Here is an 18429-nt window from a genome sequence, read left to right as displayed (position 1 = left end):
CTACATAAATTTATCCACTAACCATTCAGAAACGTCCAGTTTCATTCTAAAATTATGTACGAGTTATCAATTTAAAGCTGCTTTGACACAATCTACATTGTAAAAAGTGGTATATAAATAAATGTGACTTGACGACTAAAAGTTGTAACTTCTTCCTGAGTCTCTCCATCAGTGTCGACTCCGGTTTGAACAATGTAAGGCTGAACACCGTTACTCACAATCCTCATTTTGGCTGCGTGAGATTCTCCAGCTTTGTTGTTGTTGAGCTGTTAAAGCTCCGCCCTCTTCTGGAAAGCGGGCGGGAGCAGTAGCTCATTAGCATTTAAAGGGACACACACAAAAACAATGTTTTTGCTCATACCCAAATAAGGGCAAATTTGATAAGCTATAATAAATAATCTGTGGGGTATTTTGAGCTGAAACTTCACAGACACATTCTGGAGACACCAGAGACTTTTATAACATATTGTACAAGGGGCATTATAGGTCCCCTTTAACTAAGGTGTGCCTTATTTATTGTAAATGCCACATTATATAAAATACATTATATAAAAAAACCTTTATTTGATTGCATTTATGTACAGCAATCACAGTTTCAAAGACAAAAATACCTCTTTGAATATTTCATATTATTATCTCACTAAGAATTAGCTTGTCTTGAGCTGCAACATGCGATTTGTAGTGGCCTGTTCAGTAAATCTCTGGAGCAACGTTCAGGTCTCCTTTAGAGAAGGCAATAGAAGGTTCATGAAGACGTCTGCTATACAAGTAGGCAGGTACGAGAGGGGAATCCAGAGAAACTTGGCGTCCCAGCCTGCGGCGTAGCGTGTTCGCGGAGAGCGTGCCGAGAGAGCGTGCTGCATGCATGACGTCACTTTGGAAAGGTCACTACTTGCCAGAATCTTCATGGAGAACGCCTGCGACTTCATGTCTGGAGGAACAGATTGAGAGATATGCAAAAATGTCACATTATTCCAGTGGGTGAAATGTAATTTTAGAGTATAGTGGTATTAACTTACTAACATGTTTATGCTATTTAAATCAGTTGTCAAAATCAGAGTTGAGTGTCACGTGTTATGTTGGATGAGCACAGTTTGTGTGAAGGTTTACATATTCCTTTAAACTAAATGCATCATGATATAAATTTTTGTTGCATGGAATCTGCATTGATTTCCCGTCTCAAGTACTCACAGTCCTGCAGGTATGAGTCTCCGTAGGCTCTCCTGACCTCTGCTGGGAGGTTGTTCCATCGTTTCTTCAGATCATCTTCAATGAGGCTCAGATCTGTTACTTGTGTCTTAAAGAAGCCTGGTTCAATGATACTTACCTTCACTCCAAAGTGCATCATATCCCTCCTGAAACAGTGAGAGAGGAAGAAGAAAAAAAGGGATTTTAGAGATATTATCATATATTGTAGTAAAGATGCAAATAAGTTTTAAAAGTTTTATTCAATGAAAAGACAAAATGTTTCAAGATTAACTTCAGAAAGACTTTCTTACGGTGACTGATGTGAGTCCCTCAAGGACAAATCACCACAGTTGTTGTGGCCAATTAGAAATGATTTTGTTAGCCATTTATAATAAATTAGATTATTTTATTTGTTATCAAAATAGTATAATATTCTTTTTATATTTGTAATACATACACACATACATATATATTTATTTATGTTTGAATATTTTTTTAAATAAATACATGAATTTAAGCCATGACCTGCACAACATCTGTAATTTTATGGCCAATTAGAAATAAATTTTGTTGGCTTTTGTAAAATAAAATCATATAAATTTATTGTGTTGTTAGCAATATAGTAATTTTTATATTTTTGTAATGCATTTATTTATTTTAGTGCTGTCAAATCGATTAATCATGATTAATTGTATCTAACATAAAAGTTATATATGTGTGTGTATATATATGTTGTGTGGGTGTGGGTGTGTATATGTGTACACACACATTATATATATATATATATATATATATATATATATATATATATATATATATATATATTATATATATATATCTGAGAAAGAGAGAGATTGTGTTGGTTTTCAGATTAAAATCAGATTAATTTATTGTCTCGTTAGCAATATAATTTTTTTATATTTTTGTAATTTTTTCACATTTTTAGCTATTTAATATTTTAACTAATTTTAACTATTATTTTAACATTTTTAATAAATTCATAAAGTGTATTTATGTATTCATATTTGAATAAATAAATTAATTTAAAATTATGACCTGTGTAGTCTGTACTTTCGAAGCTCTAGTTGTAACAGGCCAGTTAGAAATGGGTTTTGTGGCTGTTTTTAATAAAAAGCCAGAGGATTTTATTGGCTTGTTAGCAATATAATAATTGAAATATAATATTTTATACATTTATTATATTGAAATATAAAGATTTTACTGAGTACATACCTACCATTTATAAATAAATAATTTTAAGCCACAATGACCTGTGAAATCTGTACTACTGAAGCTCTAAATTGTAAGGACTAAAAAGTATGATAAAGAACAAGTAGAAGTGCAATACATTATTCAAGGCTTTGTTGGCATGTCTCAAAGTTTAATTCCTTGTTAGAAGCCTGGACATACCTCAAGCTATCAGAGAACGCCTCCACACCCCATTTAGAGAGGCAATATCCTCCCCCAATGAGTGAGAGTCTGCCCAATATGCTGGCCACGTTCACCACCCGACCCCGGGCCTTCTTCAGCAGAGGAAGGAAGTTCAGTGTCACCTCGATGACGCCCATGAGGTTTACGTCCAGAACCTTCGTAAAGTCCTCCAGCTGCATCCAATCTGTGGGGCCGATGGGGACCGAGATGCCTGCATTGTTGACTAAACCCCACAGACCTGATGCAAGAAAGAAGCTTTTTTAATCAAATCTAGCGTTGTGTAGATGTTATAGATTTTATTTTTCAAGATTAAGCAAAAAACTAGTACATGCAAACCACAGTTAAGGTCACTAAAGTGTGCCAGGTGCATTACTAAAGTATGTCGTTCGATAATAAATGACGCAGCTTTGGTATGAGAATGGCATTTCGCAGAAGATGCTCCTCCAGGTCAACTAAAAGCGCTTGTCCATGAGTTGCAGATTTATGAGTTGGTCTGAGGGCTGTGTGGTCGTCAAAGTGCCTGTATCTCGGCTTTATCTCTCGCTGTGCTTGACTCGAGCTGGCACACTATCTATCCTGTCCGTCTCACCTCTCTCCCCGGTCTCGCTGCGCACGCGCTTCAGCGCGCTCTTGATGCTCGCGCTGTCGGTAACATTGAGCAGAAGCGTCTTCAGTCTGGGGGAGGCCGCCGCGCGCAGTCTGGAGGCACCAGGTTCGGTGAGACACGCGGCGATTACATGAAACCCCCGTCGGTCTAGCTGTCGAGCTGCGAGGTTTCCGAAGCCGCTATCGCAGCCCGTAACCAGGACGTATTTCTCGTGGATGCCGGTGATGTGACGGGAGTCCCTGTAGAACCAGATCACAGCGGCGACGAGCGCCACAGCAGCCAGTGAAACCCAGCAGCACAGCGGATCGGCGCTGAAGAACACCTGCGGTGGAGATGGATGAACCCGGTGTGAATACACACTCACCTTTACAGCTGAATACTATGATGATTTCAAAAATCATTTACGTATTGATTTTCATTTTGTTTGACTGGCAATATTTTTTCCAATTACTAGATTTAAATGATTAGTGTACAAAAGCACTGCACTGAATCTAGCCTAGCCAATAATAAGTTTTTATTTTTTTAAAGCAAAACTTAACTAGAAATTTTTGACTATAGTAGGCCTATAGACATGTCCATGACTTAAAGGATTAGTTCACTTTCAAATTAAATTTTCCTGATAATTTATTCACCCCCATGTCATCCAAGATGTTCATGTCCTTCTCTCTTCAGTCAAAAGGAAATTGAAACATTCCAGGATTTTTCTCCTTATAGTGGACTTCAATGGAGCCCAAACATTTGAAGGTCAAAATTACAGTTTACACCAATCCCAGATGAGAAATAAGGGTCTTATCTAGAGAAACCATCGCTCATTTTCAAAAAAAAAAGATTTTTTTTTAAAAAAATTATACATTTTAACCATAAATGCTCATCTTGAACTAGCTCTCTTCTTCTTCTCTATCAGAAATCCAGCAGTGTAGACACTGTTAAGTGTATTACTGCCCTCCACAGAACAAAGTTTGAACTAAATTGTCATACACAATATGCTAGTGCAAGCATATAACATTTAGTTCAAACTGTGACCTGTGGAGGGCAGTAATTAGCAGTGTCTACACTGCTGGAATTCTAATAGAGAAGAAGAAGAAGAGAGCTAGTTCAAGATGAGCATTTATGGTTAAAACGCATATAATTTTTAATTTTTTTTTAGAAAATGAGCGATGGTTTCACTAGATAAGACCCTTATTCCTCATCTGGGATCATGTAGAGCTCTTTGAAGCTGCACTGAAACTGTAATTTTGACCTTCAACCGTTTGGAGGCCATTGAAGTCCACTATATGGAGAAAAATCCTGGAATGTTTTCATCAAAAACCTTAATTTTTTTTTGACTGAAGAAAGAAAGACAAACATCTTGGATGACATGGGGGTGAGTAAATTATCAGGAAATTTTCATTTGAAAGTGAACTAATCCTTTAAAGGATTAGTTCACTTTCAATTGAAAATTACCCCAAGCTTTACTCACCATCAAACCATCCTAGGTGTATATGACTTTCTTCTTTCTGATGAACACAATCTGAGAAATATTAATAAATATCCTGACACATCTGAGCTTTATAATGGCAGTGAACTGGACCAGCGAATATGAGCTGAAGAAAGTGTCTCCATCCACATCCATCAATCATAAAAAGTGTAGCCTAATCTATATGGATATTTTTTTACACAAACGCATCGCTTCACTTCAGAAGGCCTTTATTAACTCCCCACAGCCATGTGGAGTACATTTATGATGCATGGAAACACTTACTTCAGCTCATACTCGGCCCATCACTATATTGTTGAAAAGATGTTATTTTGGCACAAAAATATCCTCAATGCTTTATAATATTAAGGTAGAACTACTGACCTCACATGGACTGATTTAAATATGATTTTAGTACCTTTATGGATTTTGAGAGAGGAAATGTCATTGCTTTGAATGCAGCCTCACTGAGCCATCAGATTTATCAAAAATATCTCAATTTGCTTTCTCTTACAGGTGTTGAACGACATGAGGGTGAGTAATAAATGACATTATTTTCATTTTTGGGTGAACTAACCCTTTAATATATCTCTGATTGTGTTCATCAGAAAGAAGAGATTCATATACACCTATACACCATGTAATTGTCAACAAATCATTCAAAAAGCCACTAGGTGTCGTCCCAACGGCTATGTTCCCTCATATCTCTGTCAATCATTTATTGCAAAAATCATTTATAGCTTTGAACACTGAAATATTAATTAACAAAGCATGCACTCATTAATCCCTGCTATGCTGTATACATTTATAAAATAAGACACAAGTTACGTGATTGTGCTCTGACGTACCATGACTTGTGCAGTCGTCAATACTCCTTCAGCATGAAAACTAGATGTTTGGTTTCCCGTCTCCCACTCCTGATCCCACTGTGCTGAAGAGATCAGGGGCTGCAAGCTGACTGCAGGGTCAAAGATCTGTCGAGAACATGAACATCACACTCCATAAACGTCACAAAGGTTGTGCAATGAACTCTTTGGCCTTGTTTAACATTCAAACTTTGATTTGTCTAGCCATGCTATACTGAAGCTGTGTTTGGTGTTGGGGGTCAGATTACTTTTTTCAAGTAACTATTACTTTTAAAGGGGTGGTTGATTATGATTTCACTTTTTTAACTTTAGTTAATCTGCAATGTTGCTGTTTGAGCATAAACAACATGGGGCCGTGTTGGGCTGCTTTAGAGAAGAGGAAGAGTTGTTGTAGTAGAGTGTTGTTGTCATGCCGTCATTTTACGCCGGACTGCTTCACAAACGAGGGTCAATTCAACACAAAAGATGAACATGACGGCACATGCTAGTGGATGAGTTGAATCGACTCCACAGCAACTACATAAATTTATCCACTAACCATTCAGAAACGTCCAGTTTCATTCTAAAAGTTGTAACTTCTTCCTGAGTCTCTCCATCAGTGTCGACTCCGGTTTGAACAATGTAAGGCTGAACACAGTTACTGACAATCCTCATTTTGGCTGGGGGAGATTCTTCAGCTTTGTTGTTGTTGAGCTGTTAAAGCTCCGCCCTCTTCTGGAAAGCGGGTCGGGAGCAGCAGCTCATTTGCATTTGAAGGGACACACACAAAAAAAGGCGTGTTTTTGCTCACACCCAAATAGGGGCAAAATGTTATGTGCTATAATAAATGATCTGTGGCGTATTTTGAGCTGAAACTTCACAGACACATTCTGGGGACACCAGAGACTTCTATTACATCTTGTAAACGGGGCATTATAGGTCCTGTTTAAGTTACTTTTTCAAATAAGTAGTGCTTTGTTTTCCCTTTATGACATCTCTCCTGCCCCCACGATGAGAAATCAGGAGTAAGTGCAGAGGTGTATGTGTGCTGTGTGAACATGGTTGTTAGTTTCTAGATTAAAATGTGAGTGTTTACTCATCTCACTTGCAAAAACAGATTCAGTATTCTTCAAAAAGAATAAAAACAGTGAAATACAAACTCTATATATATTATTTTGCAAATCATCAATAATCAAATGTTAAATTACACACATATACTTTATGTATTTAATCTCACTTTATTAACCAATGTCTTTGCTGCTGACCTTCAATGATCCAATTCAACCATACAAATAAGCAAAATGACTTTAGATAAACATCACATTTGTGTTTCATTTTTTCTGCATATGAAATTGCATACTTCCCTACTGTTTCACAGGCAAAAAACAGTATGTGACAAATATATGTCCAAATTCACAGTATTGATAAAAGAGTAGGCAAAAAGTACCCGGATGACCTGCTACTTCTGGAGAGATTCTGAAGTGTGCATATGATGGACACTTTACTATCACATAAGGCCACGGGAGAGGATTTGTGAATGGCAGTGAAGCGACTCAACTGACACTGGTAGGTCACATGATAATGACAACATGGCGAATGTAGAACGTCTGGATTCTAAAACTTTTTTTAAATTTTGTTTTTATTTAAATTCATTATTGTAAAAATGTACATTAAGTATTAATTGATATATATTTGTTTACAATATAAAGTATTACATCACGTCTCAGTACGCTGCAAGAGCATGGCACAAAGAAATGGCTCTTTATGCTTACAGAACTGAAACTTTGGGTTTAACCGCGTTTTTTAAGACGAAAGCATCTGAGATGAACGTTGGCATGTAGGAGAGAGGCAGCCAGAAGAACTTGGCATCCCAGCCTGGAGAATATCTGGTACGGGGATGGACCGCAGCCACAGCATGCTCCATACAGCTCACCACCTTCATCAGATCTGGATCCACAATCTTCTCAGTATCCTTAACCGCCAGCTTTGCTACAAAAACAATGATTAGTTATAACTTATTATTTAGTTATATCTTTTATAACTTCTAGTAACTAGGAAGTGTGACCTTTATTTGCTATGATTTTAAACTGGTTATTGGATTTGAACTCACTTTTGTCGATAAAGTCACTGCCGTACTCATCCTTCACCTCCTGAGGCAACTTATTCCATAATCTCTCCATGTGACTCTCAAAGACAGTGGAGTCAGTAACAGTTGTTTTGAAGAATCCAGGTTCAATGCATAAAACCTTCACTCCAAACGGTGCCATGTTCCTCCTGCAGAGCAAAGAAAAACACATTATAGTCACAGCTGCATAATTAAAATTAACATATTTTAAATAAATTCTAGTAATTGTTTGTTTGGTGGTAAAGTTTAACTGACCTAGTTACATTTGCAGATGTTATAGAATTTTCTGAAATTATATATATATATATATATATGAAGTATATATCCCAGTGTATATATATGAAAAACTTTAACTGAAATAAATAAGTTGAAGTACTACAATTACTAAAACTACAACTGAAATAAAAATTAAATAAAGCTATTAAATGTTAAAAATATTAAAAATATATACATCTTTTATCATGAGTGGCTATTCACAGTTGAAGTTATAAGCTGCTGAATTTTGACTGGCTGCTGGCACTCACTTGTGCTGTCTTATCTTATATTTTTAGGATATGTTTGCACTTGCAGAAAGTGCTCGCCCAATTTACATTTCCTCGGTTGAATGGTTGCAGAGCTCGATAGAAATGCAGAGAAATGCTTTGAATCTGAATTCGGTTGATTTTGTCAGAGGGTCTCTAGAAGCATCATTTAGTGGTTACTGGACATACTAACCTTAGACTGTCATTAAAAGCTTCTACTCCATACTTAGTAATGCAGTACGCCCCTCCCACGAAACTAATCCGTCCAAACACACTGGCCACGTTGACCACTCTGCCCTTGGCTTTCTTAATGAGCGGTAACACACTCAGAGTAACGGCTACAACCCCGATCAGATTGACATCGATCATTTGTTTGAAGTCCTCGATATCCAGCCAGTCGTTGGGAGCAGTTGGGAAAGAAATACCAGCATTGTTGACCACAGCCCACAGACCTGAAAACACACACACACACACACACACACACATTACAAAATACAACCGTTTTCTTTCATCACAAGGGACTGCTAAATACAAAGCTTTGGTGACAGGAAGTGTCATGTGAAGAAACTACAACTTCATTAAAGAACACTATGAGAAAACAAAATATAAGCTTTCCAAAGGCCTTAATAATAATAATAAAAAACAAATATATGACATCTAAAGTATGTAAGGTAGTACATCTAGATCTCTTTTATTGAATCCAAAAGGATTAAATTATATTTTGCTACATATAAAGGTATTTTAAAGATTTTGAAGTGTCAAAAGGTCATTTTGTTTAACCATCCAATGCCAATACAGTCATTTCATTTGTGATTTTAAAATGTAATAAAAGTATATAATTTTCATTCTGGCATGATTTTATAACATCATATATCAACATAGTGCAAAATGGAATTAAAATTATGTGTAAAAGTCGTTGCTTTGTTATGAGAAAGAATGTCTGGAAAAATGAATTTTATTGATGTTATTCAGAGTAACCAATATAAAGGGACCATTTTAGAAGTCATGCGGTCAATATCATGTGACATCATTCAGACACCTGCAAAGGACCACATGGTCATGAAACAAAGTAACTAACTCTCTTTTAACAATTTGAAAGATTAATGTTTTCACTTGCTCATACACATGTCCCGAAACATCAGGTAATTCGGTACAACCACTATAAAACATGGAAAATGTTGTAATATTTTAAAAACTTGTACTAAATATAAAATGTTCGACTGTCCTTTTGCTAGCTAGCTAGATATCAGCCTGTTAGTACTGTTAGAAAATATTGTCATTCGGTAAAGCTGAAATTTTGGTTAAACCAAATGACTTTTTGGTGACAAATCTTGAGAAAATGAAAAAGCAGTCAGTAAGTATATATATATAAGCAGTCAGTCTATATATATATATATTATATATATATATATATATATATATATATATATATATATATATATAAAATTTGAAAGTTCACTCGAAAAATAAAATAAGTTAAAGAAATTAGGTATAATATTATATATATATATATATATATATATATATATATAATTTCTTTGAATTTTTACTTTTTCCATCAAATCTTAAATTTAAAATGCAAATGCATTCTTAATTGAATTCTGAATTGCACATAGCCCTGATAATAACATCTAATTATTATATATATTTTTCATTTTTTCACAGCTCTAAAAAACAAAAATGTTTTAAAGGATTTCAGAACTAATAGAAGACAATCACTTTCTGTGACTTACCCTTCTGTCCCACCAGGGTTTTAATGGTGTCGGCTGTTTTTTTAATGCTGTCATTATCAGTGACGTCCAAATGCAGCGCTGTGAGTTTGTCGGAGCAGGCCTTCTTCAGCTCATCCTCTCCCTTCTCTGTGTAGCAGCCTGCGATGACACGGAAACCCTTCGTGTCCAGGTGTCTGGCCAAGAGATTCCCAAAACCTGTGTCACAGCCTGTGATATACACAAACTTGTCCGATTTGTTGGGAACTCTTCCCAGTTCTCTGAACCACCGATAGACAAAGAGCAAGACTATGAGACCAACAACGTACAGGAACATGTCTGCAAAGAAAATTAATTTTTCTTAAGAAAAGAGGATTCACATTCATGCAACACCCCAAAAATCAACAAAATATAGATGAGAGAGAGCGTATTTGGTCAAAGTTCGACTCAAAAAGTACAAAGTGAGCCATTAACTCACTGACTGCAGGTCACTGCAAAACAGTATGAATGATTTTGTAGAAGTTAATTAAAAACAAAGATTAACATTTAAAATAAAGATACATGGCAGCATATGATAAATAAAGAATAATAATAGTACGGTTTTTGTTTTCACATTGGATAACTGTGCAAGTGGGTGATTGCGAAATGGTCAGATTCGTGAAAGAATCGTTCTTTTGATTCGAATCTTCAGAATCTGTTGAACCGGTTCATGCAAGTTCACGAATCGGCCTGAATCGGTCAGAATCAACAATTAATTAAAGCGTTTATTTCAAGCGGAGAGTGAACTGATGGAAACAATATAAAATGTCTTGTTTATGTATATAACCTTAGTTCCCTAAATAGGGAACAAGACGCTGCATAGTCGCTACGGGAATGCCTCTGTGTTATGTCGTCGTGAAGCATGCACAAAATCTGTCCAATAGGGAGATGGTACGTTATAGGCGGGTGACATTACTGACCAGGAACTATGAAGCACTCTAAATGAGAGAAAACGCTCTCATTTAGCTTCTGAAATACTGAAGCAAGTCGTGTATGGGCATGCCAGGAGTATGGCAGGGCGATGTCGTGTTCCCTATTCAGGGAACTAAGGTTATATACATAACCGAGACATTCCCTTTCAAGGGAACTCGCACTGCATAGTCACTATGGGAACGACAATCCCAACGTCGCCATATGAGCAAGTGACCATTTGTGTGAAGCTGAAGCGCACAACTCACAGTAACACCTGCGCCCCTGGAGTGGAGCCGAGGTCTAATGCGTAAAACTTCACGAATGTATGCAGTGAGGACCAGCCTGCCGCATCACAAACATCATTTAGGGATACCCCTGAGATTAAAGCCTTGGAGGCAGCCATACTACTAGCCAATGGTGAAGGCTGTCCAACTGACTCATAAGCAAGTGAGATGGCCTCAACCACCCACTTGCTTATTCTCTGCTTGGATGCTGGGAGACCTTTCCTAGGTGCTCCAAAACATATAAATAGCTGATCAGCTTTTCTCCACATGGCAGCTCTGTGGACATAAGCATCCAGTGCCCTAACCGGTCACAGCAGATTTAGCTTTTCCTGGTCCGAGGACATAAATGGAGGATGATGACAGAAGGCCTGCAGCACAATAGGTCTCACAGGATTAGTGAGGACCTTAGGTATATATCCCGGTCTGGGATGAAGGAAAGCCTTTACATTACCAGGCGCAAATTCGAGGCACGATGGAGATACCGACAGGGCCTGAATGTCTCCAATTCTCTTAAGAGACATAATAGTGAGCAAAAACACTGTCTTAAGTGTTAGAAACTTTTCTGGCACCTTTTCGATGGGCTTGAAGGGGGCCATACAAAGGCCTTGCAATACAATGGCCAAATCCAAAGCCGGTACTCTCGTGCGCAAGTCTTAGCCTCAAAGTTCCACGGAGGAGACAAGTGATAAGCAGATGTCTCCCCAAAGATACCCCACTCAAAGGAGCGTGGTAAGCAGCTAAGGCCGCCACGTACACCTTTAGTGGTGATTTTCACACCATGAAGTGAATAATCACTTCAAGGAGTAAAGTTTCCTCGTGGAGGGAGCTCTGGATTGGAGAATGGTCTCAACAACCTCGGTTGAGAGACCGGAACCTATGAGCTGTGCCCCTTCAGAGGCCACGCCCACAGCTTCCATAACTCCGGGCGGGGGTGAAGGATCGACTCGCTCACCTGAGAGAGAAGGTCCCTCATGATCAGCATCTCCATCGGAGACCCGTCAAGAAGGGATACCAGATCCGAGAACCATACTTGGGCTGGCCAGAACGGGGTTACTAACAACAGATGGGCCCCGTCCCGGCGTATTCTCTCAAGAACTCCCGGGAGCAGCGCAATCGGGGGAAATGTGTACAGCGGTAGCCTCGGCCACGGCTCCACCATAGCATCCAGCCAAAGAGGTGCTGGGTTTGACAGAGAACCACAGTGGACAGTGAGTCGTCTCTCGAGACGCAAACAGAACCACTTGGGCTTGGTCGTAGTTCTCCCAAAGGAGCTTCACCATCTCGGGGTGAAGTCTCCATTCCCTGGGCCTCAGCCCCTGCCTCGACAGGATGTCTGCTCCCACATTGAGGTACCCAGGGATGTACACTGCTCTGAGGGAGAGCAGTTTCCCCTGGGTCCACAGGAGGATCTGATTCACCAGCTTGTATAACGGGCGTGATCTCAGACCCCCCTGGTGATTTATATATGAAACCACTGATGTGTTGTCTGATCGAACTAGCACATGATGGTCCCTGAGGTCTGGGAGGAAGTGTTTCAATGCTAGAAACACCACCAGCATCTCCAGGCAATTTATGCGCCACGAAAGGTGATGGTCCTGCCACAGACCCCGAGTCGAGCGACCACTCATGATCGCCCCCCAGCCCGTGAGGGATGCATCTGTCGTTAGCGTGATGTGACGACTGAGAGCTCCCAACACAGGTCCCTGAGATAGAAACCAAGGTTGCTTCCATATAACTAGAGCATGCAAGCATCGCCGCATGACTCTGATTATACGAAAAATATTACTCCTCAGTGAGAACCCCTTGGTTTTGAGCCACCACTGCAGTGGTCTCATGTTCAGCAGGCCAAAAGGTATCACGTGAGCGAGAATAACATCTAGATGTTGAACCGCCATCTGCTCTGATTGAGCCAGAATCAACCAATCATCTATGTAGTTCAATATGCGGATGCCCTGCATATGCAAGGGCGTCAGAGCCATGTCTACACACTTGGTGAAGGTGCGGTGTAACAATGCTAGGCCGAAGGGAGGAATCCGATATCGGAATGCTTCGCCCCCGAAAGCAATCCTTAGGAACTTCCTGTGTTGCGGGAGGATTGATACATGGAAGTATGTGTCTTTTAGATCTATTGTCACAAACCAGTCCTCGGATCTGATTAGTGACACGATATGTTTGTCAGCATTTTGAAATTGAGCCTCGCTACTGTCCGATTCAACTGACAAAGATCTAAGATCGGACGCAATTCCCCGTCTTTCTTTGGCAAAATGAAATAGCGGCTGTAAAACCCTGACTCCCAGCTGGGAGGAGGAACCCTTTCTATAGCCTCCTTTCGCAAGAGTCTCTACCTCTTGTGCCATCATCAGAGCCTGCTCGGGGCCCACCAGGTCCCCGTTGAATCGGGGTGGGCGTGTTCTGAACTAATTCTACCACCCTCGGGTGACACACGGGGAACTACTGTGCCCTGGCATTGCGGCGAGGTTAGCAGAGCGCCCCCCTGAGGGCACCGAAGACAAGCGGCACCATAGAGAGAGGTGAATGCCGCATGACTCTGGAGGGGACCACCCTCAGGATCCTAACTTTTCTGGCGTCAGGATTTTTTAAACGAAGTCCTCTTAGCGGCAATGACGGCCCTCAGATCCATCTTGCCCTTCAAAGGCTTTGCCTGAGAGCAATGCCCCGCATTCCAGCTCCTCGGAGGGGGAGTGCAGGTAGCAACACTCTGCTTCTGGTGTTGTCTTTACTGCAAGGAGCTCATACTCGGCTTTGGCTGCTCCCGCCCAGCAGCCGAAGGGACTTGGGTACAGCGGGGAAGAAACTGCTGCACAGTGGCAGCCTGCTTCTTCGCCTCCTGAAACCTCTCAGTGACTGATGTAATGGCGTCACCGAAGAGGCCAGACGGATTCAGTGGGGCATCCAGGAGAAACGTCTTGTCACGATCTTTAATGTCAGACAGATTTTGCCATATATGACGCTCCGTGGCCACCAGGGCTGCCATAGATCGGCCGACTGACTTGGCCATCTCCTTGGTGGCATGGAGCGCTAAATCAGCTGACTGACGTAACTCCTGGATAAGATCAGTTCCTCACTTTCCCCCAAGTCCTTCAGCAGGTCAACTTGGTATGCTTGCAGAATAGACATAGTGTGCAAGCACGCCGCAGCTTGACCTGCTGCCGAGTACGCTTTGCCCACTAGCGCTGATGTTGTCTTCAGTGGCTTAGTGGGCAACGTCGGGGCTTTAAGGGATGATGCCGCCTGCGGAGAGAGATGGCTCGCAAGCGTCTATTCCGCTCTTGGCATCGCCCCATACCCGTGTTTCCTCATACCGACCACATTGCTGTAGGTGGAGGTCTGAGAGGTGTAAACACGGGATGATACCGGTCTCTTCCACGACCTCAACACCTTGGTGTGGAGGTCGGGAAAAAATGGTAGTGCCCGACGTGGAGGCTGAGCAGACCTATATGGTAGAAATCGTTCATCTAATTTACTTTTGGTCTGCTGCTCCTGCTTCTCGGCTGGCCAGTCAATGTTTAACTTGGGAACAGCATGAGAAAGCACCTCCATGAGCTTCTTGCTCGCGGGAGAACGAAGTGGCGAGTCTTCAATATCTCCCATTGCCACGCTGATAACATCTAGCTCCTCAGGACTGGATGGCATCAGCATGACTGTATCCACCGGAGCAGAAGAAACCGCAACGAACGCTTCCTGACTCCGGATAGATACATTGGATGCAGCAGGTGAAGGCAGAGATAAGGATGGGCCCATCTCTAACGCCGCTGCTACATCCATTTGCGAACCCCAGGACATGAGGTGCCGCCCTGCCTCAGCAGAAGCGGGACCCGAGCCCTGAGGAACGCGAACCGAGCCACCCTCCTCGAAGAGGGCCCGGCAGGAGCGCAGCGTTCTTAACGGTAGCTGCTCACAGTGCACGCAGGCAGCCCCCTCGAGAGCTACCTGGGCATGCTGCACTCCCAGACAAACAACACACATTTCATGTGTATCCCCACCCAGAATGAAACGCAGGCAGGGATGAACACACTTCTTGAACTGTTGTTCGCTCACCATTGTAACAATATATATATATATATATATATATATATATATATATATATATATATATATATATATATATATATATATATATATATATATATATATATATATATATATATACATATATATACATAGTGGGACAGACAACAATAAATATGACAGACAAGATCACTCGTAGTGCTTGCTGAAGACACAGAAGCTGAATGAGAGTGTTTTTGGGCTGGCTTTATAGTTCCTGGTCAGTGACGTCACCCGCCTATGACGTACCGTCTCCCTATTGGACAGATTTTATACGCGCTTCACAACAACATCACGCAGAGGCGTTCCCATAGCGACTACGCAGCACGAGTTCCCTTGAAAGGGAACAATCATTAAAATACTTGGATTTTGAATACTATATAATTTGGGTGAACGAGGATTTGACAGATGTTACGGAAAGTAAGTTCAATCTTGCAAACAAAGTAACTTACTGCAGTGTTGTAACTTGTACATTATTGTTTATTGTAAATGCAAACGATTTAGATTAGATTCGAAATGACTTGTTTTTATGAAGAATCGTGGCTGCAACAAGTTGAACTGGGGCGCATGAAATTAGAAGAAATGTAATTAAAAAACGTAATATCTGCTTAGATTTACTTTGATTTATTAACTAGCTTTATTGAAACTGTTTGCACATCACGTGATTGCGAATTTACATAAAAGAACGGCTCAGTTTGTTCTGTCCAAATGAACTGTTTGAAAGAACCAATTCCCGAAAGTGATTCGGATCTCACTTCACTAAAGCCCTATTCGGACGGGATTAGTTTTACGTGGGGAGGTGGAGTAAAGTAATTTTACCTCAGGATGTCTGTGATATTTTTGAAACAGCAAATTCAGTAGATAAAATCAATATAATATGCCACTAGAAACAACTCTAAATCGTCAGAAACAGTCCATTTTAAATCAAGTACAACTAACGTTACAGGAGATCGATTGCTGTAATTAGAGTAAGCTATCATATAGTTTTATCCTGCTAATTATTATTTTATACCCATAAAAATAATAAGTAACTGCCAGATAACGATCACCTGCTTTTTCCCGACATGGTTAACATTAGGTGTGTTATCTTAACTAACATTTATTAATTAGCTTATAACGCCCATATTTAATGTTGCAGTTAAAAGTTCAGTGATCCGTCAGATCCTGTAGGTCGATTAGTACAGTTTACTGCTGAACAACTCATTTTGTTGGTGTTAAATAACAAAGAAATCGAAAATTAATAGTTAGTTAATACATCTTCAATCTCCCCTCGAAGCTCCGACAGTCCTCAGTGAAGCTGTCAATCAACTTCGAATCATGACGACACACCCCGTTTTTATAGCATCAAATTGCTAGCTAAAATCTAAATTATCACAAAAACGAACAATTGAATATATATCAGCGTGATAACAACTACCTTAAATGACCAAAACCATCTTTCAGAAAGTTTTATTTGAAGCAGAATTTATTTTTAAGTTTTTACTGAAGTCTCATTCGACTGCATTGAGAGGGCGGGGTTTATGACCTATACTTGCTGCATCCAGCCTCCAGGGGGCGATCAAAGAGCCCGCAGCTTCACTTTTCAGGACGTATGAGACACCGTGGGTATACGTTGCTTCCTGATAAAAATAAATAAATAAATAAAAAACGTTGATTCCTGATACAATGTGCGAAAAAGCATATAATCTAAATATATAAACTATAAATAACAGTTATGTCTGATTTATTAATTAAATTCTGATTGGATTATGATGGTAATAGGCAGGCCCGGATTAAGAACACGTTGGGCCATGGGGCTATAGCAACACCAAGGGCCCCCTTTCATATGATTGCCATGCCATCTTGTACCACAAGAATTTTTTTTTATTATTGTTATTATTTTTATATTTTTACAAATTTCATTTTATCAAATCATTTTATATAAGCACACTAAATATTCCATGCTATTTAACATATTTTAAAATATATTTAACATATAAAATATTTAACATATTTTAAAATTGTATTGCATATATTGCTGACACAATAATTATTTCCTAGCACAAACACAAAATAAACTATTTTGAAGAATGTGGGTAACCAAACAGTTGATGGTCCCCAGTGATTTCCACATTATATATTTTTTTTCCTACTATGAAAATGAATGGGGACCAGCAACTGTTTGGTTACCCACATTCTTCAAAATATTTTCTTTTGTGTTCAACAGAAGAAAGAAACTCATTCAGGTTTAAAACAACTTGAAAGTGAGTATGTGATGACAGGATTTTAATTTTTGGGGTGAACTATCCCTTTAATACGGTGGCCGAGAGAGCTCAACGCGCTGCAAATGAAGAAAACATCATCAGTTTGACAACACACGTGCTGCAAACTCCACAACACTTACAAATAGTGAAACGCGCTGCAAATAAAGAAAACATCTTCATCAGTTTGACAACATGCGCTGCAAACTCCACAACACTAACAAATAGTGAAAGGCGCTGTCCGTAATGATTACCGAGACGGGACTAAAATCACTGAGAAGCTGTGGTAATAATTACTTTACCCGCACCTCCCCATGTAAAACTAATCCCGTCCGAATAGGGCTTAAGTGTATAAATTAACGCGATGTCAACCACGACGCTGAACTTTTACACTGTACTGTTGATGCATTGAAAAGAATAAAAGAAAGAAACTAGGCTAACGTTGTTGCAACATCAAAATGTCATTAAACGCGTGAACTATACTTAAAAACGCCCTGACAGAAATCTTTTGCAAACAGTAGACCTATGCATTTACTAAAAACTGGAGTTTTCTCACTGTAACTTCTTGCAAAACAGTCTCAGACCGTCCGTATAGGCTAACATTACTCACCGTTTCTTTATAAGTCAGCTTTCTAAGATATATGTTTCTAGCAAATCAGTTGTCTCCGTAGTATGGGAATGTGTTTGTTCTTCCTTGCCGCTTTGTATCTGGCACCTGAGTTAAGTGTGTGCTATTATGTAATAAGTGTTCCGTGCTGCTCCTGCAGGGGGCGCTGAATGATCAGAAAGGAGAGTTATGTGTTTGGCAGTCACAGTGGGAATGTCAGGTAAAACACCAGAAATTTCTGTCTCTCATTTCTCATTTTATTACAGCTGCAAAGCAGCTTATACCGGTGATGTTCATTAAGCAGCAAGTGATGCATTTACAGGCATTTAACATTAATAATAATAATCATCATAATTTAAACCTGTCATACTACAGCCTTTTTGTAAATCATGTATGG

At 39.7% G+C, this 18429-nt stretch overlaps 2 protein-coding genes across 3 annotated transcripts; both read right to left on the bottom strand.

The window, feature by feature from the left end:
• Positions 1–575: 575 nt before the first annotated feature.
• rdh1 (retinol dehydrogenase 1) lies at positions 576–5622 on the bottom strand. Its single transcript, XM_067409534.1, has 5 exons — positions 5531–5622; positions 3209–3548; positions 2599–2857; positions 1192–1355; positions 576–931 (listed from the first exon to the last, which is right to left on the bottom strand). The coding sequence occupies exons 1-5, from the start codon at positions 5531–5533 to the stop codon at positions 714–716; spliced, it is 984 nt and encodes a 327-aa protein (XP_067265635.1). The 5' UTR covers positions 5534–5622; the 3' UTR covers positions 576–713.
• Positions 5623–6643: 1021 nt separating this feature from the next.
• LOC137035771 (retinol dehydrogenase 7-like) lies at positions 6644–18156 on the bottom strand. Of its 2 annotated transcripts, none has more exons than XM_067409401.1 (5): positions 16711–16799; positions 9907–10221; positions 8367–8625; positions 7638–7801; positions 6644–7516 (listed from the first exon to the last, which is right to left on the bottom strand). In XM_067409401.1, exons 2-5 carry the CDS (start codon positions 10217–10219, stop codon positions 7296–7298), a joined length of 957 nt encoding a protein of 318 aa, XP_067265502.1. In that variant the 5' UTR covers positions 10220–10221; positions 16711–16799; the 3' UTR covers positions 6644–7295. The 2 variants fall into 2 exon arrangements, with proteins under 2 accessions (XP_067265502.1, XP_067265501.1); XM_067409400.1 differs by lacking the exon at positions 16711–16799 and adding an exon at positions 18036–18156 and having other exon boundaries at positions 6645–7516.
• Positions 18157–18429: the final 273 nt, after the last annotated feature.

The sequence above is a fragment of the Chanodichthys erythropterus genome, chromosome 14, assembly GCF_024489055.1.
Source record: "Chanodichthys erythropterus isolate Z2021 chromosome 14, ASM2448905v1, whole genome shotgun sequence".
NCBI lineage: Eukaryota > Metazoa > Chordata > Actinopteri > Cypriniformes > Xenocyprididae > Chanodichthys > Chanodichthys erythropterus.
Note: the sequence above shows the minus strand (reverse complement) of the source record. Positions and strands in the feature narration are given on the sequence as shown.